At 42.5% G+C, this 26,086-nt stretch overlaps 1 protein-coding gene across 4 annotated transcripts in view; it reads left to right on the forward strand.

The window, feature by feature from the left end:
* LOC119405085 (putative phosphatidate phosphatase) overlaps positions 1–25,985 on the forward strand; it is a 53,736-nt gene extending 27,751 nt beyond the window's left edge. The window contains exons 4-7 of one of the 4 annotated variants that reach the window (XM_037671860.2): positions 1,108–1,380; positions 2,411–2,593; positions 15,396–15,453; positions 20,590–25,985. In XM_037671860.2, coding sequence (XP_037527788.1) covers positions 1,108–1,380; positions 2,411–2,593; positions 15,396–15,453; positions 20,590–20,657 — 582 coding nt within the window. In that variant the 3' untranslated portion in view covers positions 20,658–25,985. Of the gene's footprint in view, positions 1–1,107; positions 1,381–2,410; positions 2,594–4,432; positions 4,588–6,898; positions 9,597–15,395 lie in introns of those variants that run through there. The other 3 variants (XM_037671858.2, XM_037671862.2, XM_037671864.2) reach the window with 3 other exon arrangements.
* The last annotated feature ends 101 nt before the right edge of the window (positions 25,986–26,086 follow it).

Genomic DNA, 26,086 nt, shown 5'->3' on the forward strand with positions numbered 1-26,086 from the left:
TTCACCGCCTGTTTACAACTGACTGATTCTTAAGCGAAAAGGAATATCACTGAAGCTGCTTCTGCATTGTCGTCCCGGCACAGATGTAGGCATGCGGGAATGTAGAACACAGCAAGAAAAAAATTGCATTGTTCGACAAATAATGATAGATATTTAAACTACGTCCTCAAGAAGGTAAGCCTGCATTACAAAATCTCTCTTAATCTGATGTTACTGACGCCAGATAGCATATTAGCAAAAATGTGCAAAATTAAAAATGGCTGCTGAATAACGGGAACAACAACAAAATGCTATGTGTTAATAATACAGCCCATGCTGGTGTGAGTTTGCTTCCATGACAGCTTCATCATCAGTACCTATATATTGGATCAAGTTAGACTACACTGGAGTTCCAGGCAAACTACATATCTGCACAGTGCTGTGGAGAAGGATGCCAACAATCATGACACTTAACTTGGTTAACTCTGACTTTCAATCCTGCTCTTTCAAACACTTCAGCACTAATTACTCTTCATGACATGGGGTTCCTCCCGCACGAAAGTTTTGCTTGATGGCACAAAACAAGAGTGCAGTATCCAAAGCTTCAGATGATTCACTACATGACTTGGCAACATTTATGACCATATGCAGAGTAGTTGTGAAGCTTGTGAAAAATTACAAAATGAGGTTGTTAACAGAGAGCATAAACTTATATAAACATTACTCGTTATGAAAAATACCAGATAACATGTTAACACGGACAAGTTGTGCTCCGTCCCATTCGCGCTAAGAAGTTTTCAAAATGCATCAGTTCCAACTCGCCCACCTCTCTACTCTACTGAAGTTGTGCTAGTAGCGAGATCTTGTGACAGTTTATCCAGCAATGCGTGAAACCTTTTCGTGTCACATGGGTGTGTTCTCGTACCAAGTAATATAAAAAAAACACGTTGCAGATTGTGTTGCTGCAGATGCTTCGAATAGAATTGATAGAATGTGGTTGGTTATGTCTTGTGTGTTTAAGCTACATGCCATAAGGTGGCACCACCAGCCCAACAGCTCATGTTTATGCCTTCAGTAACCCAGCACTTTTTGAAGTTGTTTTGCATCCGTGTGCACCGCTTTTCGTAGGTCCTCTACGTGATGATCGGTGTGTTTCTGATGGGGGCAGCGACAAGCCAGCTCCTCACGGACATTGCCAAGTACACCATTGGGCGTCTGCGGCCACACTTCTTTGACTTGTGCCAGCCCCGCAACCTGACGGGCCTGTGTGCAATACCATATAAGTATGTGGAAAACTTCACCTGCGGCAGCAATGCAACCACGCACCAGCTAAAGGAGATGCGGCTCTCATTCATGTCGGGCCACTCGTCTTTCTCCGCCTACACCATGCTCTACGCAGTGGTGAGTGTGTTCGACATTTGGAATGAGCGCTGTTTGGGTGAGGCAATTTCAGGGTCGTGTGGTGTTGAGAGGTACAGTGCACTGTCACAAATGGTCGTAAGATAATTCGGTGCTGTGCTAACCGATTGTTTGTGATACTAAAATTTATTGGAGGTATACTAAAAGTAAAATACTACAAAACAAGTTTGGAAACCCAATGTGGTGGCTTAGCAAGCTGGTGTGTTGCACTACTAAGCTTGTGGTCATGAGTTCGATTCCCAGCCATGACAGTAGCATTCCGATGGGGGCGAAATGCAATAAAACCTGTGTGCTTAGATTTAAGAGCACGTTAAAGAACCCTAGGTAAAAATTAATCCAGAGTCCCCCACTACGACATGTCTAATAATCGTTTCCTGGTTTTGGCATGTAGAACCCCAGAAATTATTAAAGATTAGTTTGTGATAACAAGTCATTATTAGAGAACTTTATTTTCGTTATTCTAGCAATCGTAGGTTCATTATGAGAAGAGTCAATGAAGGTAGAGGCTAAAACCACAGTTCATGATTGTCATTGTAATGTCATGAATTTGTCTTTTTTTCGTATTTTTGCCACATTGGCTCCATAAAAATTTCTGAAGCTCGCTATGTTTGTGGACGAAAGTCATTTTTCCCAATAAATAATTACTTAGGCCCTCACAGACTCCTTCAAAACCTATGACATCATGGCGCATAGGTGTGGGAATCTGTGAGTGGCATCGCCCCCTGTGTTATCTTTTTGTGGGCTTTATCCCTTACCAAACGTTTGCTCAAAGCGAGAGTGATGTTTTTGGTATTGCGAAAGGGTAATTTGCTAATGCAATAAAAAATAGTCGCCCTTCAGTGTCCTTCCAAAGTAGCGTGACAGCAAGTGTCGAGTTACCTTAATTATGTGATCAGTCATCTGACGTTAAGCTGCCCAAAAGTTTAGACAGGAACATGGCCTTGTGTTACAAACGACTGCAATGTTTTTACGGAAAATCTGCCACTGCCTAATTTTTCATCGTGTTTCCCAGCTGTACATCCATGCACGGTTGCCATGGCGCAACTCCCTGGCCGTGGCAGTTCGCACGGTTGTCCAGGTGGCGCTGCTGTCACTGGCCTGGTACACGGCGCTCTCTCGCGTCTCCGACTACAAGCACCACTGGAGTGATGTGCTCGCTGGCGCGGCACAAGGATACCTAGTTGCCATCATCGTGGTGAGTTTTCTCTCTCACTCAACTCTGTTCTGGAATGGCATGATGCTGGACTGTTTGCAGGAAAAAGCATGCAGGGAATGGCTTGCAGTGCTATGACTTGTTGGCTTTACTATCCTTAAACATAAAACGATAAACTTCCCAGATAGTCCAGTCATTGTTTGGTAGGCGTTACAGTACTACCTAAGAATGAGACATGCAGGAATGAACCATGTGATTTCACATGAATTGTGGCATCTGAAAAATGCCACAAATGACATGAAGGTATGTGCAACAAGAAATCATTGAACAAGGATGGTCATTGTAGGAAATGTTTTGACAACGGCTCTTGCCTTTGTCAAAGCACTGGCTGTAGCGTCATTTCCTGTTCTACGATATCTCATAAAGCCTCCATCTTCCTCTGAACTAATGTGTTGTATGAAAGCATATACTAGTGTAAAGAAATGCAACGAACAGTGCAAATACTGTTTGCTCACTATTAGATGTAGTTTAACACTATTGCATGAGTGCTGCTCTGTACTTCGTCTGTGTTGACTGTTTTTGTATACTCACATGTATGACAGTTTGTAGCATATCAGCAATGAGCTTTCAACGGAAGGCCAACAGTGTGATTCCTGCATGTGATTCTACATGTCCATACGAGTCATAACCAAGTGTTTCTGAGCCTGGCAAAAAGTGGATGGCTACGACAATGCAGCAAGCACTACCATGCACAGAAAAAGCGATCTGATATACCTATTTGACATCCACATTTTACCCTGCTTGAACGTCACTTCGGTGCAGTGTACATGTCATGGCTGGTGAAGGTTGGGCATGCATGCCTTTTCTGCATGCTGCATGTAGATTGCAAGTCACCGCTTAATAAGTGGCAAACCCACGGGTTATTTTATAATGAAAGTTCTTGGAAGTGTTGGATATGCCTATTCATCTTATTGAAAATAAGGCAGCTTCACTTTCAGATAGTGCACTTGACAGCAGTACTGCTCATTGTATTGTATGTGAAAGCATAATGCATGGACATGAAAAAAGAAAAAGAAGAAAGAAAGAGCAGAGCACTTTCTTGCTACTATTGTATGCGGACAAACGGTACGAATAAAATGGGAAACAGCAATACTACAAAATTATTCTGCGAGTTTCTCAACAACTATTGAACAATGGATGTGCCCATGTTTGACAAACATGTTTGACAAATGCTTAACAAGCTGGACAAATTTTGCCAGACTGCCATGGTGGCCAACAGAAAGGGGTCATGCAAAGCCACTCAGAAATAATGACTCTGGGTTTACTACAGAGAAAAACACGTGTGAGAAGTTGCTGTGGCAGCGTCCCCCAAATATCATTGCAAAAAAATTTCTCATTGATAGCCTGAAGTGAATATGTGGATCAAAAGCTTGCCTGCAAAACTTCTGTATGGTTATGGAGAATTAAGTGCTGAGCTAGCACATTTGGTGCTTTTGCAAAGGCATTTTTTGGTTCCTTGGCAATAAGTATTGCTTTTCTTCTACGTATTGTGTGTTCTAGTGTGTTTTTCTGTTTTGTTTTAAGTGATCACTTTCAAGGTAGATAAATCAATTTTCTGAATGCATGACTTGGCAGTGGTTACATTGAAGTACGGCTGACAGTGTTCCTGGCACTGTACCAGGAAATCTGCCAGCTGCTCACTCTGACAAAAGTAATGCTTATTTGTCATATCCTGAAAAATTGTTGTTTAAAAATATTGGCTTGGTTTCGATTTCATCGCCGCTGCTTCTTGTATCTACAACAAAACAGGTTTTTGTTTACAATATAGAAAAAAGAAATTACGACAGCAGCTAATGCAGCCCATTTCAAACACACATGCAGTGGGCGATGTTCGTTGGCTTCCCGCGACACCTCCGTATCAAGTTGGCGCCGGATATTGAACCTTTGTCTCTGACCCAGAAAAAGGATGACTACGGCACAATATGAGCCCAACGGTTTATCACTGTGTATTCAATGTGCGATACTGTGATTTGCCAGATAGTATGTCTGTAAAGAGGTAATGCCGATTATCATATCTTATAACATGGGGTACCTGTTTGAAAGGGACACTCAAGAGAAATGTAAGTCAAGCTGTATTATTAAATTACACTTCTGCAATGCCAAAACAAGCAAGCAACCTTTGCTATGTGACAAGGTACTGTTAACCGCAGAACAGGGGAAAAAAGAACCAGACAGGCGACAACGCGACTCTGACATTAAAGGGACACTAAAGAGATACAATGAATCGGTTTAGATCGATAAAGTGTGCTCTGTGAACTCTAACGTCGTTAATTTCGCCATCATAGGTTTATTATTATAGGAGAAAATCAAGTTCAAAGTTTCATTTTTAAATTTCGCGACGAAATCTCCGTGCGTGACGTCATGGATTTCAAAGTGTATTTATCGTATTTTGGTGCCATTGGCTCAACAAAATTACCCCAAACTTGGTACGTTAAGTCTATGGCCCCCTCAGAGGACAATGTACTTCATTTTTACCGATTAGGAACTATGTACCGTATAAACGCGTGTAAGGGCCGCACCCGTGTAAGGGCCGCACCCCGTTTTTTTGAAGTGCATATTCTAAAAAAAAAAAAAATCCGCGTAAGGGCCGCACCCACACTTTCCTCAACCAATACGTATTCAAAATGCGCGCGCGCGTAAGCTTCTAGGCGTAGTCGATAGATGGCGCCTATATATATATTTTTGGATTTTATTCGTGTTAAGATGTTCGTGAAGTGGGCTAAAAATTTTAACTTTTTTATTAGTATTCACAGACCCGCCAACTAAAGGTTAAAGCAGGAATTTATCTTTAGCTTTTCACATCTCTATATAAACACGCTATCGGCGCTATCCATATCGGCATTAGCATCACCAACTTTGGCATGGCGTTCGCGTTGTCCGGTTTGTGCGGTTTGTGCAGTTCGGCCAGCCATTTGCTGTAGTTTTCTGCACTGTTCGATGACCTTCGTGCTAGCTTGTTTTCTACACGGCGTTCACATTTTGGCAAGATGGGCAAGTACCTGAATAGCTACACTGCTGGCTATAAGTTGAAGGTGATCGAGTATGCTCTCGAGCATGGGAAACGTGCCGCCGGCAGAAAATTCGACGTTGACGAGAAGTGTGTTCGATGTTGGTGTGCTCAAAAAGAAGCCTTGCGAAACACCAACAGCACTAAGCGCGCTTTCCGAGGAGAGCAGTGCAAGTTTCCCGATTTGGAAGAAGACTTGCTCCGCTATGTGACTGAAGTGCGGAATGATGGTCTTGCACTCAGAACGGACATGCTGCGTGTGAAGGGATTAGCCTCGGCGACTGTACTTGGGTGGATCCTATCTGCGTGGAGCTTGGTGTCGACGGACATTGTGTCCCGAAGTTTTAAAGTCGCCGGGCTATCTAACAGCTTGAATGGCACGGAAGATGACTGCTTGTGGCGTGACGGCGCTTCGCAGCACACCATCTCATCTCGGACTCCAAGTCTGAGGACTCGCCGAGTGACGACGATTGAGCACATATGTCGCAAGAAATGTCGTATACTGCAATAAACGCTCTTCGCTCGCTAACTGGTGCTCTTTTACTTAAAAAAAAAATGTTGCGTGTATGGGCCGCACCCTGAAAATTGGCCCTCATTTCTTGAAAAAAAAGTGCGGCCCTTACACGCGTTTATACGGTAGTCCCTAGTAGGTGCCCGTCAAAACATGTGACGTCACGGCGAATGGTGCGGAAACTTCAAGGTGGCGTCGCCACCCACATTTTGTTTTTGCGCGTTTTGTCGCTTACTAAGAGTCTTCTCGCAGCAAACGTGGTGTTTTTGGTATCGTGAAAGAGTACTTTACTAATATGAGAAAAATCGTTTTGCTCTTTAGTTTCCTTTTAAAACACCAGCTTGCCATGCAGTGAGTGAATTTAAAAGCACCTGCTTAGGCCTTGCTTCTTTGATGGGCAGAGACTGACTAGGTTATACTCTAAAGTAGCCAAAAAGTGAAGTTAGAGAATTTGCCAACTTTTACTACGACGCCAACAAATACAGGAAATAATTTTAGACATCACACTGACACGTTAAAAGGCACAAAGCTTAGGCACAAAATTTGAAGTAGAAGTTAAACGTGTTGAACTTGCTGAAAAATGAATGAATACAGTTTTGAAAGAATGCTGTAAATGTCTAAGCTGATTTACTGTTTCTCTTAGGTGTCCCTTTACATTATTTATTGCACACAATACATTTTGTCATTCTGTTCCTCTGCCGAAATATTCAGATGGCATGCGATTGAGTCTTTTGCTCAGGCTCCCAAATATTTGCTTTTCTCGAAACAGGTCTTTTGCTGTCTACCACCTGCATGCAGGCAAAGGGCTCCTCTCGATGGACAGTTTCAGCTGTCTGGTTCCTATGTCACAAGACATGAGCTGGCATATATGAAAGGAATTAAGCATGTTTGATATTGCTAGGCCTGAGCTATACAAATAAAGCATTAGCGCAGCGGCAAAAAATTTCTTATTTGGTATCCATTCATTGAAGAAAGATTATTTCAGGCTTAGTTGACACTCACATCTGCTTAGCTATTTGCAGAAGCATGCAAAAGAAAAGGATGTGATACAAAACAACAAAGGAAATGCTTATCCTGTATGCGCATGCACTTTTGTTCTTTTTTGCTTCGCCCTTGTGTTGTAAATGTTTTGAGTATGGCGCTCTTCGCGCCCTATCACCGATTCTCAGAATGACAGAAGGTGCTAATGGCAGGTTACCTTGCAGTATCGTACTTTGAGTCCAAGCAAAACTCATCCCCAATTCTCAGGACCCCACAGCTTTGAAATGATTGAATGTTAGCATGCAGCCTATCTGTAGCTGAATTGGGACTGTCTACAGTCAGAAGTGACGTTGTTTTAAAGATAATAGAGTTCGTGTGTGGATATTTTAATGTTACTCAAAAGCTAATACACACAGCAGGACTGGTTATTACATTACCAGTGCTGCTGTGTTAACATTAAAGTGCATTTGGGTAACATTAAATGGGTACTGACACCAATTTTTAAAACTGACTTTACTCCACTATACAAATCTCCTCTATACAGAGACGTCTATGAGCAGGTGTGAAACCCAGAAAATGCTGATATTTTATTTTGACATTAAAGTCAATTTTCACGTGGCGCACTTACTGGCGTCAACACTAGCGTGACGTCAGGCTATACAGTAAAACCTCGGTGATACGAATCTCGCGGGGTTACCAAAAATATTCGTATCATCCGAAATTCGTATCACCTGAAAACATGGAAAATTAGTATGCAACAAAAGAAAGTTGGCATACGTTTTGATTCAGTGTTTCTCAGGGCCGCAGCGACGTCATGAACAGCTTTGAATGATTGCCAGTAAAGTTTTCAGATGTCAACGATCATACTTGTACTCGTAAATGTACGGTGCATGCGCGCGTGTAATTAATGAATCAGATGTGTTGCACCCCGTGACCGCTAGTAGCCCCTTCCTAATCTTACTATGCTTTTCTGCATGACACCATAGTACTGCAGCGAAAGTGACTTAAGAAGCGCTTTGCACACGATAGATAGAGGCGAAGCTCCTTCGACAAAACCATCCGCTTCGTCTCTTGGGGTCTTCGTCCACCTTTAATGGAACTTCATGATGAAACCACAGCCCAAGCTTCAGTCTTCATTGAACGTCTGACTGCGGGGACATGGCTTGCATCGACGTGGCAGTCACGTGTTAACACAGTACAAAGATGCCACTGCCTCGAGCGCAGGTGCACGCGTCAATGCGTCGGAAAAAAAAAAGCGCGACGTCAAGTCATCTGTAGTCTAAACGCGAAGGCGCCTAAAAGCCTCCAAGATTCGCGCGCACTTTCTCGGAGGCAATGACGCACCGTTGATGGTCGCGCAGCGCGCATGCCCGCGCCCGTGCATGACTGCCGCGTCTTCTGCGACAGCACGGGCAGGGATATGTATCTGCTTTGATCTAGAAGCTCTGCAGTAGTTCAAAATGGCCGATAACTTGCTCCTGGTGTTGTGATAAATGTTTGTTAGATTATTTGAAGATACTGAAGCATTATCATTTCAGGTACTCTGCTTAAGATCTCAGTCTAGTTGCTCAAATGATTCAAAGTCTATGCTTTGGCAACATTGTGTGTCTACATTTAGCCAGTTGGAGATACGTGCGATGAACTAGTTTTCCGTTTGTCCCTTCTGCTTTTTTTTAGTTTTTTGTTTATAGTTTCATTCTCACCTTCCTAATTAAATGAGAATGTTGCATGCATTCCCTAATGTGTCATTACTTTTTATAAACTGATGAATTGGCATACTGTACTGTGCAAATTATGCCAGTTCACCACAGTTAAAGACAATAATTTTTAAACGAGACATTCTAGTCTTATTTCCTGGAAATACTGTACAAGTTAGTGCGAGTGTGTGTTTATGTAAAGTTGGAATTTATTTGATATTTAAACCATAGCTACAATGAAAAACTAATTTCATGTAAAGTTTACCGGTGAAGTTGTTCGCTTACGTTAAAGAGTCTCGCAAAAGCATGTTCTTTCATTCAATTAACAGTTGATTTGGCTTGGCTGCTAAGCTTTTACTTTCAGCAAGCGGCTACTTTTGATTTCTCTTCGTTTAAACAGCTTTGCGCAATCATACTGATATGTGGACTCCTTTTTACACTTTTAATGTACACCGATTCTTTCCTTTTGAAGGCAGTTTTCCTGTGTTTTTGCTCTGCTGTTAGCAATAAAATTGGCTGGCGCTGGTCACATTTAAAACACAAAAGCATTTTTTTTTAGCTGCACACCGACACGTTCCTTCTTATAATCTGCACATGCTACCATTTTCTGCCTTTTATGCCCGCGTTTGAAGTGAGAGTTGTCGTAGCGATTGCCTTGTAGTGTCTGTGTAAGTGCTCATTTTTATGTAACCTGTTATTTATGCTTGCAGAAATATGGAAATATTTGAAGTACATGTACTGTAATGTCCCATTACTTCACTTTAAGCAATTAAAGTGATAAGTTTTCTTGACTTTACCAAAAAAAGTACTCAAAAACTCAAATGTCTGATGCCTGATTGTATTGTCTTTTCACTTGACTCACATGGAATGCTTTACATGATTCCATAGGCTAATATGACTTTTTTTATTTTGCTTTCCTTCCACAGCCATTTGAAATTCTTATGCACATTATTTTTGTTACTTGTATTATACTATAGAAGTTGCATGACGTCCTTGCTAGGCTTTGCTGTTTTGTTTTTAGGAAGGAGGGCTCTAATTTGCACATTGCACATGATACCATGAAGATGCACGTTCGTGCTTTTCTTGCTTTCAACCCAAATGAGCTTACTAACAAAAAACTTATTAGTAAATGCATGTATATAAGTGATTTCCTTCCCCTTCAAATGGCAGATTCTATGTAGGTACTCCTGTAGTTATGTGCCTTATTGTAGTTATGTGCAGAAAAGGAAAAAAAAAAATGCTGGGAATAAATAAATGCACAAACTCCACAAAAAGTTGTCTTACTTGATTTTATCGTCTACCAGCATCTGATGATTAAATGCATGATTAGGTAAATGGGATACAGTAAAATGAAGCATTACGTGGCAATTATTCCGGTACATTACACATCTGATATCACAAATTGTGAATCTCGATACCTCATGTCTGTCATTATTCAGTAGTTTATCAATAAAAATAGATGGAATTGCATTTAAGAAAGTAAGCAAGCATGCAACTTATGAATCTGTGTGAGCTTTTTGAGTGCAAAAACAGCTGGAACAAGTTAACGAAAAAAAAAACACAGTATAAAATCTATGATGTCACATTAACACCGCTAGTGCCATGCCTGGCAGAAAGGAAACTTGTCTTCAGTTATTCTTTTCTACTACTAAGCAACTGCATTCTGCCAAGAAATGGCTGGTGATGCTTTTAATGGGTTCTGTACCATTCTGAACACATTTTATTGCTGGCATGCGCAGGCTTCCCCCCAGCAATGTTCAAATACTTTGGTAGACAAAACCCCTGCGCATTCAAAATTTGTTAACATTATCACTCAATACAATTCTCTGCTAGTGCCGACAACACTTCCATTCAAAGGGCACTGATTCCGCTACTCTTCAGGAACTGTCACTTCTCAAAGAGGCCATGACATGGCTGTCTTGTTAATCTCAGTTTATCATTGTAACTCTTTTACAATACGAATACGTCCCTTTAACAATGGTGCGAGGACCCAATGAACGTATTGCTCCACACACTCTGGCATCGAATGGAGGGCGTCACTGTTCAATTGTGCCTGCAGACATGCGACAAAATGCTGCACAAAACAGCTAAGATGCTCGTCAAGATACAAAATGCTGCGTGGTGGCCATGACATAATTTTAGCTCTTGCAATAACTTGTTGCAATGCAGTGGCCGGGATGATAACGACAACGGTAAATATTTGCCACACAGATATGTACAGATGCTAATATAATCTGCTGTCCTGCATGTGCTTCATTTGATGGGAAGATTTATCATAGAACCAGCAGGATTCCCGCACTGTAACATGACTTGATTAACACTTTATCACTACTTCACGTGTACTGAAGTGGTTTCTATTAGTCAAGCGGTAATTAAAAGACTGGCCATCACACCAAGCACATGGAAATATTAATGCTTGCACCTGGCATGTTCATGACAGGACCTCTTGATTAAGGGTGTAAGGTAGGATAAATTGGCCAAAAAAACTATTTTCTGATTTCATTATGAAAAAATAATACACACTCTGAGGAGCAAAACCGTGCGGTGGCAGATGCATAGGAGTGCTCGAAGCCATCTAAAAATGGCGCCAAAAACCGCGCCTTCCGAGGGATGCGAGGGCTGGTTTACATGCTGTTTTCCATCATTGTTTCTGCGTGTATGTACTTTTCTCTTATAATAAATATAACATGGCTAGTTCGATTAATATATTCATTTCCTGCCATTTTCATAAGTATTGATCACAAATTTCCCACAACGAGTACCTGTGTATTGTAGTTATTGATTTATGTCGTGAGCACTTTCCGCGTGTGTCTTTAATGTAAAAGTGCGTTTTGCTCAGGATCAATTTCTTGAAAATTTTTTAAACATGATGTACCTTTTATGGAAAATTATTTCACCGATTGTGTTGCAATTTTCTCAGATTATACTCAAGTTCCTTCCAAGTAGTCTGAACCTGAAACTATTAAAAACTGTGAGAGTTATAATTAAGAAAAAAAAAAAGATTAATTGGAAAGTTTCTCTTATTGCATGTGACAAGTCAGGACAATTTTTTTTTCTTGAGCAATAAATGTAGGAATGCCACTACCATGTGAAATCAGCGTGCAAAATTGCACAGTCATACTGTTTCTTGCTTCTGAGAAAAGGTACATTTAATTTTTCACCCCAGCCTAAGATTTGGTACTCAAATACAAAAAGTAAGAGAGGCTACAGGTTAAAAATTGCACAGAGTGAAGCCCAAATGCTATCTTACTGACCATGCAAAATTTCACAATAAAATATCGAGCAGTTCCTGAGATATAAAGCTGATACCAAGATGGCCAATTTTACTTTTCTATACCCCTTTAAAGGGACACTAAAGAGCAAAACGATTTTTCTCGTATTAGTAAAGTACCCTTTCACGATACCAAAAACACCACACTTGCTGCGAGAAGACGCCTAGTAAGCGAGAAATCGCGCAAAAAGAAAATGTGGCTGGCGACGCCACCTTGAAGTTTCCACACCGTTCGCAGTAACGTCACATATTTTGACGGCGCCTACTAGGGTCTGCGTAGCTCCTATACGGTAAAAATGTAGTACACTGTTCTCTGAGGGGGCCATAGAGTTAACATATCAAGTTTGAGGAAATTTTGTTGAGACAATGGTGCCAAAATATGATAAATACACTTTGAAATCCGTGACGTTGTGCATGGAGACTTTGGTGCGAAATTTAAAAATGAAACTTTGAACTTCATTTTCTCCTTTATTAATACACCTATGATGGTGAAATTAATGACATTATAGTTCTCAAAGCACAATTTATCAATCTAAACCGATTCATTGTTTCTCTTTAATGTCCCTTTAAGCCTCAAATGCATGTGCGTAGCCACTTCTATGTATATGGCCTTTTAAAGATGAGAATTCAATAGTTTTATTTATCCCCTTTTCATGCCATGCTATTATCCTGGCTTCTTAAAAAAAATCCAGACTTTTAACATGCCAAATTATTTACAAAAAGCAGTATATTAGACAACTTCTTCGGTGCTTACTTATTCAAAATCTCGACAATTTATTGCTAAAGTGCACTTTGTGGGGTGCTATATCTCGGGCGCGGCCGCTGTGTTTGCACGCATGTGCTTTGTGCGTAAGCGGAGACCTTCGTCCAAGGCCAGGGATGCGCTGTCTGTAATCCGAGTTTAGCACGGTGGCACCGGCATCGCCGCCGCGAATTTAGGCCGGCGCATAGAAACAGCAGTGAATCTCTCTTTTGGGGTGTGGCAGCGCGCGCGGATGGACGTCTCATCGAGGAGGGTCCGGGGACGGTACCGCGGCTCGCTGCCCTCGGACCCTCGTGGTGAGTCGTGCATCTGCGGCGCCGCATTTGTATCTTATTATGTTGTCTTGTTTTATGTCTTATTATGTCTTATGTTATATTGTATTGTATGTCTTATATTTGTCTTAAGTGTGTGATATGTTTCCCGTTAGCGTGTTACGTTTACTAATTCGGCCGGCGAGCTCGCCTTATGTAAAGAAGTGTTTTAATAAACCTCCACGTTTGTTGCCCGACCGCGTGAACTGTGTCCGTGTGTTCCGAGGGCGGCGGCGGTTTTATCGCTAAGACCCCACAACTTTAACAGCACTAAAACAAAAAGCATCATCAATGTGCTGAGCTTTTCCTTGTCTATTTTTACCAGAAATGTGCGGACAAAACCAGTTTGTTTGTAGCAAGAAAAAGGTTAGAGTTCTGTACATATACCAGAAATGCAAACGCAGCTTGCACAAATGAAAAAAAAAGAAGACAAACACCACACGGCGATACAGACTGCATGGAAAATTGTGGCCAGAAACCATAAGACTAAACTTCATTAGGTTTATAATTGTTTTTAATTTACATTTATATATGAACGTTGAAGATGGTCACAATTGCAAGGCAAGTCCATTTCGTTCAATTTTTCTGAAAGGCTTTCATTCGAAGACCTGTATCCCACGTTTTTTTTTATTATTTTTTTTCACTCAATGCAACTATTAACTTCCAAGGTATGAACGTTGCTGCAAGTACAAACCCCAAGTGTCACAGCTTGTCGTGTAATCATCTATTCTTTTCGCAATGAATGAATTACAGCACATATTATATGCGCTCCACCTTGCTTTCATATTGGTACACAATGCATGATGCGCTATATCACTCTAGCGAAAGCCACATTCGTACATAGCTTACATGATACTTTACGTAAAATTAGCATGTTACATAAGATCATTGATGGTTTAGTCTTGAAAACACTGTATTATATGCCTACACTAGTGGCACCACACCTGAACACAACCATTTTTACACTAATGCCAATGGCACATCATGAGCACAGCAACACATGCTTGCAGCATGCATCAGCTCTGAAAGCTTGCTGAAGAGTAAGTAACCATGTCCCACAATGAATGGGTATGCTTAGTTGTTTTAAAAAGATAGCTTTAAGTCGGCTGCTACTACCCAAGGCGTGTGAACTCTTTATATCAAAATATCAAATACTTTCCGAGTAAGGAAAAGCCATTTTCACAATATGAAGCAATTTTTAAATTCTATGACTCATTGATGATTGCATTGCACTTAGTATTACACTGTCCAATGTAACACTACCGTAAAATCCCGAGCTAGCGCCCCTTTCCCCTTTTCGGGAGATTTGAAATATGAGCTAAAGACCGAATAAGTGAGGATTAGGACGGCACCCAGGAAGCCTTCACTGACAAAGTGCATATTACGAGCAAGGCGTACAAGAGTGTACTGCATGCGAACGTATCAGACATCATCAAGGCCTGAGTGGGATAGTCTATAAACTTTCACCATCCTTGCTGCGACTGTAAAATGGCTGCGTACAAACATAAGCACGAAGAGACAAAACTATATTACGCATTTTTAGTCCCACTTCCACGCTCGCATCATATCCACCCATATCGTTAGCCTAAGAATAACACAATATGTATAATGTTATTTCTCGTGCTAGTTGGCTATTAAAAAGAGAGCCACAAATAAACACATACACAAGGATGTGAAGACATGATGAACATCGCAACTGTTGCCAACTGGTATTTTATTAGGCCTTCAAAGTCAAAGTTAGGCATTCAGAGTTGTCTTGCAATTCTGTGCACGTCTTTCATGTGCTGTATGTAATACTACACAATATAGAGGCAACCTCTGATGGCCTCATAAAACAGTAGATAGTGCTTTCTGTTTTGTCTATCCATGTGTACACTTTATAAGCAGTTGCACAATTTTTGGCATACTTTTGTCACACAACAATAATGGTAATCTATCTTTCATGCCTTTCCTTGCTCCAACACCATGCATACAGTGCTTTCAGGCCAAAAACGGGGTGCACGCTATCAGCATGGTGTATCACGTTCGATGGGTAAGTAGAGGCCGCATTGTTTTCTAAGAAAGGAAATGCAAGCAAGCTGGATGACAATTCTTGTTGTGTGATGAAAATACGCTCCAAAAGCACAAGTGTTCAGAGTAGATGTGTCATTTGTGCCCTTCTGCTAATCTTTCAAGATCTATATGAAACATTACTTGCAACTGTGCTTCCTATCCGACTGACATCGTTCTGTACTTGCACGCAGGCTTGGGGCCTCGCACCACTGTTCAACCACAAAGGCCTGGTCGAGCTGACTGAGGGAGGTAGTGCAACAACTATCAGACCAACGTATCAAATGGATCGACCCCCAAACTCAAAAAGCAGATTTCATGATGTCGGCGTACCCTAAATGATGCCCACTGGTTAACTGCCAGCCCTAAAACGGCTCGCAACTTGTTGCAATGCGGCTGCCAGTTGCCACGAGGATTAGCAAAGCTGGCCCAGCCAGTGCATGTTTGTAACAAGGGGCAGCAGCACAGCAGACGGGATGGTACAGCAGTGCTGTGTTGGCTGCTGTGTTGTGGCCTTTTGTTCGGTAGGATCGATGCCAGGGCAGCGAAGCCCAAGCAGGCAATATGTGCTTTCACCACAATTGTCATTGAGATTAAGTTCTGGAAGTATGGCAGTGGCACTGTAGGACTTGCCGCAATTTGTAGCAAACAGTAGAATGCAGCTTGGTGCTCACGCTAACAGTATAGCCCAAAAAGCAATGTCTGGCTGAAAAAACTGGTGAGTGTAGGACATCAAATGTGTTACCTTTGACTTCTTTTTGTACAGCTGTCAAGGTTTTACGTTTCCTAACATTTGTTAACTGTCCCCTAGTAAAATTGGAATGAGTGGTAACAAAGTATACCAGGAATTCAAACGCTGCTTATCACTCCAAAAGCTGTACTGCCGGTCTTCTAGTAGGCAACCTAGATGTCTTTTGTAGGTTCTTCGTGGCGCCACGTCTAATACAAGACTGATATATATATGTATAGCGCTGTAACGGCTTCCTCATCATTTTCTCACTCTTTCTTATTTAAATCTCTGACACACACACCAATGTGTAATATTACACTTTCACGCTTGAATGGTGACTTTTGCGACCAATATGCTGTCCTATTTAAAGTGATAATTGGGTTAGGCAGGGCCAGTGGCATTGCAAGGAATTTTTTAAACAGAAATTTAGGAACAGCTACGTGCCTGGCTATGTTACAACCCTGGAAGTGCTGTAAACGTACTGGTACGTCTAGTATAGAGCGGTTAATGTCCCAGTGCAGCTTTATGTACGGATGGTGGCGATGAAGGAGCTCCTACATAGATGCACATGAACACTAATACAAAGTACCTTTGGTGTTACCTAAACTTTACCTAGTTTGGTACTGTAAGTGCTAGAGATCATTTTTTCTTAAGACCGATACCTGTGGTACAGTGTGCTAAAACCTTAGTACCTCTTGCTTGGTGTTATCAGCTGTGGTGGTTGCCTTTCTTCACAATACTAGATGTTATATAACAGTATTACAAGTAGTGGTTGTTGTTAAACTGTGACCAAGCTAGTTAAGCACATATGTATAACGAACCGTAACGCACTCTTGAGCAAGAGTTGTTAGGCTAGTTCAGCATACTAAGGAGCGCTGGATGTGGCAGCACTTTGTATCCCTTTGTGTTCTTGTATCATTCGTCTTTCCTGTGCCACTTAGTACATTGCACAACATATTATCTTTAATGGTCAAAGCTGAGATTTTATAAGGCATTGTAATGATGCCTGGTGTTCTGGGTGCTTGCACATCTTGTGTGATGTTTTACATGGCAAGATCTGTCCTCAGCACAAAGCTAGTTGTCCTAACTATTTAGCTAAGTGTTAGTAAAGCGTGTAGTGCTTTAAAACAGGGTTGCTGAAAGCTGCAGTACAGCCTCTTCTAGGCGATAACCCGTGTAGATGTCAGTGATGCTACTGGCTTAGGCCACTTTGGAGCAGCTTTTGGAGCAGGCAAAATTGCGTTTTGGAGCAGCAAAACTAGCTTTTGGAGCAGGTGCTCTGCCTTCAACAATTCATTCTGAGCCGAAGAATTCATAAAAAAGTAATAAACATCGACCACAGCAGCGTCGACATCCGAGCCAACAGCACTCAAGCCGCGGGCAAATGAGTTGTGCACTTTGTGCAAGCAGCACTCTCCTACATCTATGATGTCATCTGCATCTTTTTTCTGAAGCTTTTCATTGCATTAGGGCCATCCGTAGAAAAGCAAATGACATTTTTCTGCGGCAGGTCCATCATTGCTCTCCGCACTTCACTAGCCAAAATTTCCGAAGTCGCAGAACCCAGCCGGAAAGACTGTAGGTGTTCCACAACTCGCTGCATTTTGTTGGACAAATGCCTAACTACAACATCAAGTTGTTGGCACCTCTGTTCAGGAAGAGGGGTCACATCAATGCTAAGAGAAAAAACCACACCCGGCTTGTTCAGCTCGTCAAGCACAAGTTTCTTGAAATACGGCCCGAGGCCGTCACTAACTATGTAGGATGCCTTCAACCTCTTACAACTAAACTGCTTCGCTGTTTCGGAATCTCCAAATAACTTGGGAAACAAGGCAGTTGCTGTGTCGGCCCACGAGTATGGGATGCCCTTGAGAGTCATGCCAAGCACAAACAGAGTTTCTGCGTTTGTCACGCGGTCACACTGCAAAACGTTCTATGAACTGCCGAATTCCAAAGTCGGCTGGATCGTTTTCAGCCGCTGCAGCCCGCCTGAAGCGTCTCAATGACGACTGGTAGCATCAATGTGCCGTTCATGGCTGCATGTCGCTTGACTGCTGCTACGCCATGTTGCCTACAGTTGATGCTTTGATTACAAAAAAAAAACACAAAACGCAGTTCCTCCGTCCGCTTGACAACGCCATATTGATACAGTATAACCTAATTACAACAGACCTTCATAGTGAAGAGGATTTTGGTCTGTTGTAAAGGGAGTATGTAAAATCCAAGTACTGTTACAACAGACTTTCATGTAAACACTGAATGGGTCTGTTATAACCGGAGAGAATTATGAGTCACAAACATGGTCTTATTTTTAACGGGGGACCAAAAAAAATGCGATTTTTGGAAAATCGCATTTTCAGTTTCTGTAGCCCATTTCTATCTGATTCCAAAATGGCTTCAATGAAAACTACGTAGAAGTGCTTTAAAAAATTTGTTTTGCGTCTGCCGACTTGGCGAAAATCGCGGAAATATAAAAAAAAGCGTTTTTCAAAATTATGGCTCGGCAACGGCGCAACTGGGCGCCACCATTTTGGGCTCGTCGTAAGGAGCATTTCTCCGCGTTCAAGTTCTCCGTTTCAGCTGGCTCCTCCATTCAGTAACAAGCGTACGAAAAACACGTTTTGGCTGCTTCTGCGGTATTACCGCAGAAGCAGCCAAAACGTGTTAATGCTCGCTTCGGGATCGTCGTCTGCTGCTTGTGCGTCGCGAGGTCGTGGCTGTCGAAAATTGCGCTACTTAGTGACGCGTTCGCACTCGTTCTGTGTTTACGGGTCGACAATAATTTGGAACGCTTTAGTTGGGCAGCTGCAAGCGGAAGCTCAATCAGATTACGATAGCGCGCCGCACTCGTCGCGAACATCGCAGACGTGCGACTAATAGCGTTGACTCGTTGGACCCGCTGTTCGAGGTTCTTCTTATCAGCACTTCGAAGCTTATGACGAAGACCACCGCGGGACAACTCCTTGTACTCGCAATCGAGCATGACGTACTTTGAAACATCGGGCACCGCGGGCACGCACATCGCAACCGAGCTTTCTACTAGATGTGGTTAGGCCTAACTCCGTTCACGGTGCCGATGTACGAGCCAAATCCGAACTTTGCGGGCAAGAACATCGCGCTAGCGGACATGCGAAGCCGTAATGTCCTTCGTCTCAAGCAACGAATCGCATTGCCCGCTGGCTCCTCAGAACCGCGGATGGGCCTTTTGCGCATCGGCAGCGGACCACCCGGCCAAGCTCGCCGCGCAGCGACCGCGCGGAGAGGCGGTGGCAGCGGCTCGCAATTTCGCGTGTCAGCGTCCCAAACGCAACACCAAGCACGCTGCGCGCCGTTTTTTGTCGCTACAGCTAGGCATAGCTGATCATTGACAGACCGGGGATCGGCGGCCTTCGTTCTAAAATCGGTACGTCGATATTAGAACACTGTAGTCGATATCCACGGTGCGCTGCTCCCGTCCCGAAAGTATGCTAAGCAATGTTTGAAGTCGAAAGTTAATGACCGTGGTAGAAAAGTACGCTCTAAAGGAGTCCTGACCACCTTGCTGGCCTGAAATTTTAGTCAATTATATCCGAATGTCCGTTGTACCAGAATCCGTTGTAAACGACGCTCAATCAATGGAACTAATACGGAGGTCGGCATATATAACGCCGCAAATTGGTATGTAATATCCGAATGTCTGTTGTAAACAGATCCGTTGTGACGAGGTTATACTGTATTTTGTCTCCATTTTCATGGAGAACGTCCGCGTAGGTCCACGTACAGCGCGATGTCGCTCTCAATGGGTGAACCTCATGTAGTTAGTTTCATTTCTGAAAGTCGGCGTACACCCCTTTGGCGCAGGCTTGGCGCAGAATCGCCAAATTTTGAGGAAATGTAGCAGGTTGTAGCAGCCAGGGCACTTTGGCGCAGTCTGGCGCAATTGGCGCAGCGGTAGCATCACTGAGATGTGTATGTTTTGTACTTGTGAAACGCACACGCCATGACAATTACTAGTCAAAATTTAGAATTACAAATGTATGTGCCTTTACCGTAGCCTAACCACTGGCTCGCTGATTATCGATTTGTGATAGCCACAGTGATTTTGCGCAACCATAGTACTCTGCACATACGTGACATTTGCCAATCAAGAGATTGTTTTGTATATCGTGCATGACTGATGCGTACATTTTCTGTTTGGTTCTCAGTCACCTGTGTCTACTTACTGCCTCCTATTACTTGAGTGGTTTGAATTAATTGTTGCTTGCTCTCTGCATGTACACTCTAACCGTACTGAAATTTGTGTCTCTGTTTTGAACATGCATCACCATACTAAATGCAAAGTAAATTAGCTTCTACTGATTATTTGCTGGTTACAAGCACCTTTAGCTGAAATTTAGCCATTGGCACAGATCATTTTAGCCAGCTGGTACTTTTTCACATATTGCCAATTTTTTTCTACCTTTTATTGTTGATTATACTTCGCATCACCAAATAATACGTAATCTGCTTTTTGTGTGCTCTCTTGAGTGCAAACAGTGGGTAAAGAAAAAGTACCGGCTGTTCGAAACGATGCTTGCCTGTTTGTTCTAAATGCAGACGCACAAACCACGCTTCGTGATATAAACGGCATGACATTAAAGGGCCAAGAAAAAAGTTGCCAACTCCGTCTTTCTCTACAGGAACCACTCCCCCCGAAGAAGAGCTTTTGCGAAAGCATGAATCGCCAAGTCGTGTGGCATCAGTGTAGTGGGAGAGCAGCGGTCTCACCATTGCCCCGATGTGGGATGCAGATATTCACCATCACTCATCATTCTCAGCACTTTTTGTGGGCTTGTTGTTTTCGTGGTCGTGTATACATGCTGGCTTGATGTGCTTGCTGAATGCTCTTGCTACTTCCTGTGCTTTGGCATGCGTTGTCTTGCATGAACCATGCAGCGGATGCGGTGACCGTTTCATTGTGGGTTCTTTTAATCCTCCGGCACAGCCATCTCCGTAGACCAGCCACCGAGTATATTGCGAGACGTCAAACTAAGGCCAACGGTCATTACCACATGGTGAATATTTTGAGAACAAGAATAATATAAATATTGTTGGGGTTTTACGTCCCAAAACCATGATACGATTATGACAGACGCCATAGTGGAGGGCTATGGAAATTTTGACCACCTGGGGTTCAATAACATGCACCTAAATCTAAGCACATGAACGTCCAGAATTTCGCTTCCATTGAAGTCGCCTCCATTGGCTGCGATTCGCTCTCGCGACCTATGGGTCTTTCATGAACTGTCTTTCATGAATGCGGCAGAGCTATGCAGCTTGATTAAACCACAAATGTACTTTTTTTAATGCGTGTTCTTGTCCAAGATTATCGGGTCCCTGACGACGGACCGAATCCAGATGTGGCGGCGCGGACGGCGCGTCACGTGACCTCACATCAGCGATTCCCCTCGTTCCGTGTGGCTCACACACGGATAACCCCAACCTGTTTTTCACATTGGGATTCTGGTGGCAGAACGCCGCAGCTTTAGTGGACAAACAGGCTGGCAACCAGTAGACTTTTCCTCTGCTCGAGCCGTACGGCTGTCTTCGCAGCTGATTTCAGCTCTGCTGGCGCTTAGCTTAGTTTACTTCTGGGATCGTATTCTAAGACGATCACCTTTGAGATATATATATCACATTTAATGCGTGCTGATTGGCAGGTTGAAGAATAGCGGGTAAGTTGTCGCTTTAATCATTGCAAGCGCAGGATTGTGCAGACGGCAAAGTGGTGTTGTCGCTGAACGCGGTTGTCTCAGAACATGGCCTGTGTTTGAACACTGATTTCAAGATGCGAACCAAGAGAAGGAAACATAATGTGCAGCAGTGCATTGAGCATTGTTGGTACCTGTTAAGAAAGAAACTGCCGATATCGGCGCACCACTGTATCCTCCCTTCGTATGCGGGGCCCCACGCGCGTCAACGGCGAGGTCAGTCTTCAGCAGCTCTCTGTAAAGCAGATTTTTCTTCCCATCCAGCCATTCCGCCAACAACACCGTTTTCACCGAAACAAATTACAGTCCTCGACAATGCTCGACGCTCAACAAGCTTCGCGTTCTGTCGGCCTCCATGTTTCTTAATACTCTCAAACCGGTCTGCTGGCAGGGGGCGCAGGTGAGCGCAGAGACTGCGGTCGAGAGTAATCCTGCTCTCTATTGCTAGGACACCGTCCGTCATGTGGATGCGCCTGCTGGCGGATGATCCGCGGATGATCCGCGGATTAGCCGTCCGCATCCACGACAAATCCGGATTCGGTCCGTCGTCTGAATGCACCATTACACATGTGAAGCTGATAGGGTCAAAACCTCGCCAAAGTAAAAGCTGTTGACCAGTTTGTTGATCGGGGATGTCAGTCCCGATCTGTGTGCCAGCATGCCTTTGCCATGCAGTCGCACGTCTACTCTTCCTCATTGTATTGTTTGGCTATTCTGTGCAACCGGATGATTTCACGTTGTGTAGCATGTTCTATAAAGTTCATGCTGGGTGGTAACAGCCAGTAGTTGAAAAGTGCAGAGTTGTGGTAACTGGAAATATATGGCGCCTTTGAACAAAAATGCCAATGTGACTGACGTTTAATAATAATACCCGGGATTTTGTGAGCCAAAATCACGATATGATTATGTGGCACACCGTAGTGAAGGGCTCCGGGAATTTCTGCCATCTGGTATTCTTCAACATGCATTGACATTGTACAGTACACGGGCCTCTAGCCTTCATCAAAATGCGACCGCTGCGGCCGGGATGAAACATGCGACCTTCGGGTAATGTGACTGATGTTTTGGACTGATGTAGCATTGACATGATCCCTATAGAAGTATGCAGTGACAAGGCATGAACAACTGCAGGGAAGGTAGTGAAGACGAGGTAAAAGGAAACCAGTTGCTTGCATTTATGCTCAGAGTGGCTTAGGGGCCCTCTTAGTTTCACGGCACTATACTGGCCTTTGCGCAGCCAGTGACCAGTTTTCGCCTGCTACTGCAAAGTGATTCTAAACTCAAAGTGTCGCAACGTTACCACGAAACGGCCTTCAGCTTCGACTGCTACTGCTATTAAAGTTGCATGCTTCTTTTTTACCAGTTTCCGTAATAACCAGTTGTTTGCTTCACTTCGTTTACCATGTTACTACTGTTTGCTTCGTGTCAGGCCATGGAAGTTTCCAGTGCTGTTCATACATGGCCAGAAAACGGTGTTCATGGATGAGGATATAGTTCAAGTTGGTACATTATCATTCTTGGGGCTGTGTTATGTAATGCTTTCTTTTTCATTTGACATTGTTACTTTTTCATATTCATCGGCTGACACGGCACGAAAGACTTTATTAGTGCCTGTGCGGCTACTTGTAATGACTTCGTAATATGGTCTCTGATGAGGAATACTAAAGTCAGGCCTTTAATGTGATTCAGTTTCGTTTGACCTTGTCATGCAATCATCAATCAGAACTGTGTAATACTGAAGTCAGGCCTGTCGCGTGATACAATTTTGCTGCACCTCATTACACTACCATCAATCAGAATCATGCTTCGTTTGACTAAGATACAGGTCGGTTTGATCTCGAGGACTGCGTGATAGGCTGTAGCCAGAAAAGCTGCTCCTTGCAGTTACTGTACCGCTCATAGCTACCAATACATCACCTTACACAGCTTTTAGAAAATATCTTTTCATGGAATGAAAGAGATTTGCGGTGCTACATGGTGCAAACCTTGTGTTCAATTCGTAGGTGCCCTACGTCCTAATGGCGGCCTTGTAGGTGTAATGTTGTGATAATTGATTAGCAAGGCCTTACATGTTAATGTTGTACAGTTAGTGAGAAAGCGTTGAAGAGATGAGCATTTAACTCTGGATTACTTTTGACCACCTGGTAATGGTTATCTAACTCGTATTTGCTCTGTAGTTTTGCACATCCTGTGCAACTTGTTTGCGATTATTTTCGGAGAGCTTTGTTTTGTTTGCCCTTGTAAGTGTTGAATGATGCACAATCTCAGGCAGTTGAAGTGGATTCTGCTAACTGAGCAGCTCACATTGCTGAACAGTAGCTCTGTTAAAACTGCACCAATCATTTCTTTTTAATGAGTCCTACACCATATGTGGAGCTACCACTTTTGTATTGGTGGCTACGCACTGCAGTGGCAGTAGACGCTCTTTCATCTTCACTGTGTTTGCGAATTTTTACGTATTTACATTTCTCCCCCAAAAATTGAGGCATTGGTGCCAATCACAATACACTGGCTTTTAGAATTGCAGTGAAGGAAAGCCATGTCATTATTTTATTTATATTGTAGCCACTTCCTATAAATCATTTTCATCTTTTAGTTTGCTCTTCCTCAAGGTAGTGCCTTCATTATTGAATTGAGAGTTATCACTACCTCAGCATTTGCTGTTGTGACTAGGCAACCAAACGCTACACATTTCCAGCACACTTTACACACTTTGTAAAGCAAACTTTACAGAATTGTAAAGCACACTTTACAATTCTGTGTACTCCAACTTATGCTGCCGCGTCTTTTTGCTGATTGATGCTGCAAATAAACAGGAATTGATGTTTAGGCTTTAGCGTCAGCGTACCTATACACATGAAGTTGTTAACTATGTGCAGCATGAGAGATTTTAGTACGCTAGCTTGATGCCAGATTAGCTTGGATTCACTTGAAGTAGATTTATTCCTAAAGGACTTCTTTTTGGGTGAGTTGGTGCTTAGATTACTTACGTATGCTTGACTATGGCGCAAAATACATTCCGTGAAAAGGGGGAAGGAAAGAGAAGATAGAGAAAACTTTTTCCTCGCTTGCAATTTTTTTTGTGGTTTTTGCAAGTGCCTTGTCAACACAATAGTGAGTTGGTTGTTAACACAGGTGGTGTTGAAGATTACAACAAAGTAATCTGTCACGACAACATGTCAGTTGAATAAGCATTGTAATGGCGATATGGTGACCCCTATTTATGTACCCCTCAGTGCAGCCAACTTCGTGCTAACTAGCAAATGCTTGTAAATTGACGTGACATCACTTGCATTCCTCAAATTTGTTATTAAAATGAGTTTGACCCATCTTCTGGCTGTTGTACCATCCATGCGCTACCATTCGATAGTAAGAACTTCAGATGTTCAAAAATAAAAAGTTGAGTTTTACTCTTGTTTAAGAGTGACCATCAAATTACTGACTGCTGTAAAAAAAAAAAAATACAAGGAGGCTTTGCACATTCCTGAATAATACAACAAAAACCTGCAACCTACAGAGTCGTCCACGTTTATAATGTGATATTTAACAAATCTTTCAGAAAATAATCTATGCTTTGTTTCTGCTATTAGCATTCTCGTCTAAGAACAGACAACCATGTGCTCAAAGAAGCCACAGCCAAGTAAGAAAAATCCACATACTGGATCCATAATTCTCATTGTAATTGGGCAATTACGGCATTACTTGCTGCCTGCAATCTTTGTACAAAAAGTACACTGCCGTCCTTTCGCAGTAAAATGGATGCTAGTTTCCCATTTAGTAATTTTCCTATTGAACCTATATAATGTTGCTACTGTTACCCAGAAGATGCCTTAACGAAGTTGGTTGACTGAACAGCTGTTTGCATCTTTTGGTTAACAACCCATGATGTTACTATAAGTGTTGCTATAAGAACATCTGACTTTATACGTGAGTTCTTGCTTTGGTGGACTTGATTTTAGTGGCCAGCTACATCTGTAAAATAATTGACTAGCATTTCTAGCTAATCGTAAAGCAACTTTTTTCGGTGGAGAAAGAGGCTGATGTCTTTTTTTTTTTATTTATTGAAATAGTTATCTATCTGTAGCTACCTGCTTACAGAAGACATCCTTCATAAATACAGATCATAACTAGAAGGAAAACCAAAAGTTCACTTCGGATACTGTGGTGTGAACTTGCTTTTTTTTGTTAAGTGTGTGCCAAAAATGTGCCTTTAATAAATAAGAAAAGCGTGTCAAAAAAAGAAAAAAAGAAGCTGCACTGCTGGCTTTGCTTGCAATGTTGCAATGCTTGTATCTCGGTGCTTGCAAATAAAACACTGCCCTTTTTTGCCAAAACTGTACACTCAGTGCTTCTTTTTTATAGAATGATGCTTCTATAATGCTGCACTGTGTTTTGTGTGTCCCGTCAGAACAAGCAGAACCGACTT

Source organism: Rhipicephalus sanguineus, chromosome 9 (genome assembly GCF_013339695.2).
Source record: "Rhipicephalus sanguineus isolate Rsan-2018 chromosome 9, BIME_Rsan_1.4, whole genome shotgun sequence".
In the NCBI taxonomy this organism is placed as follows: domain Eukaryota; kingdom Metazoa; phylum Arthropoda; class Arachnida; order Ixodida; family Ixodidae; genus Rhipicephalus; species Rhipicephalus sanguineus.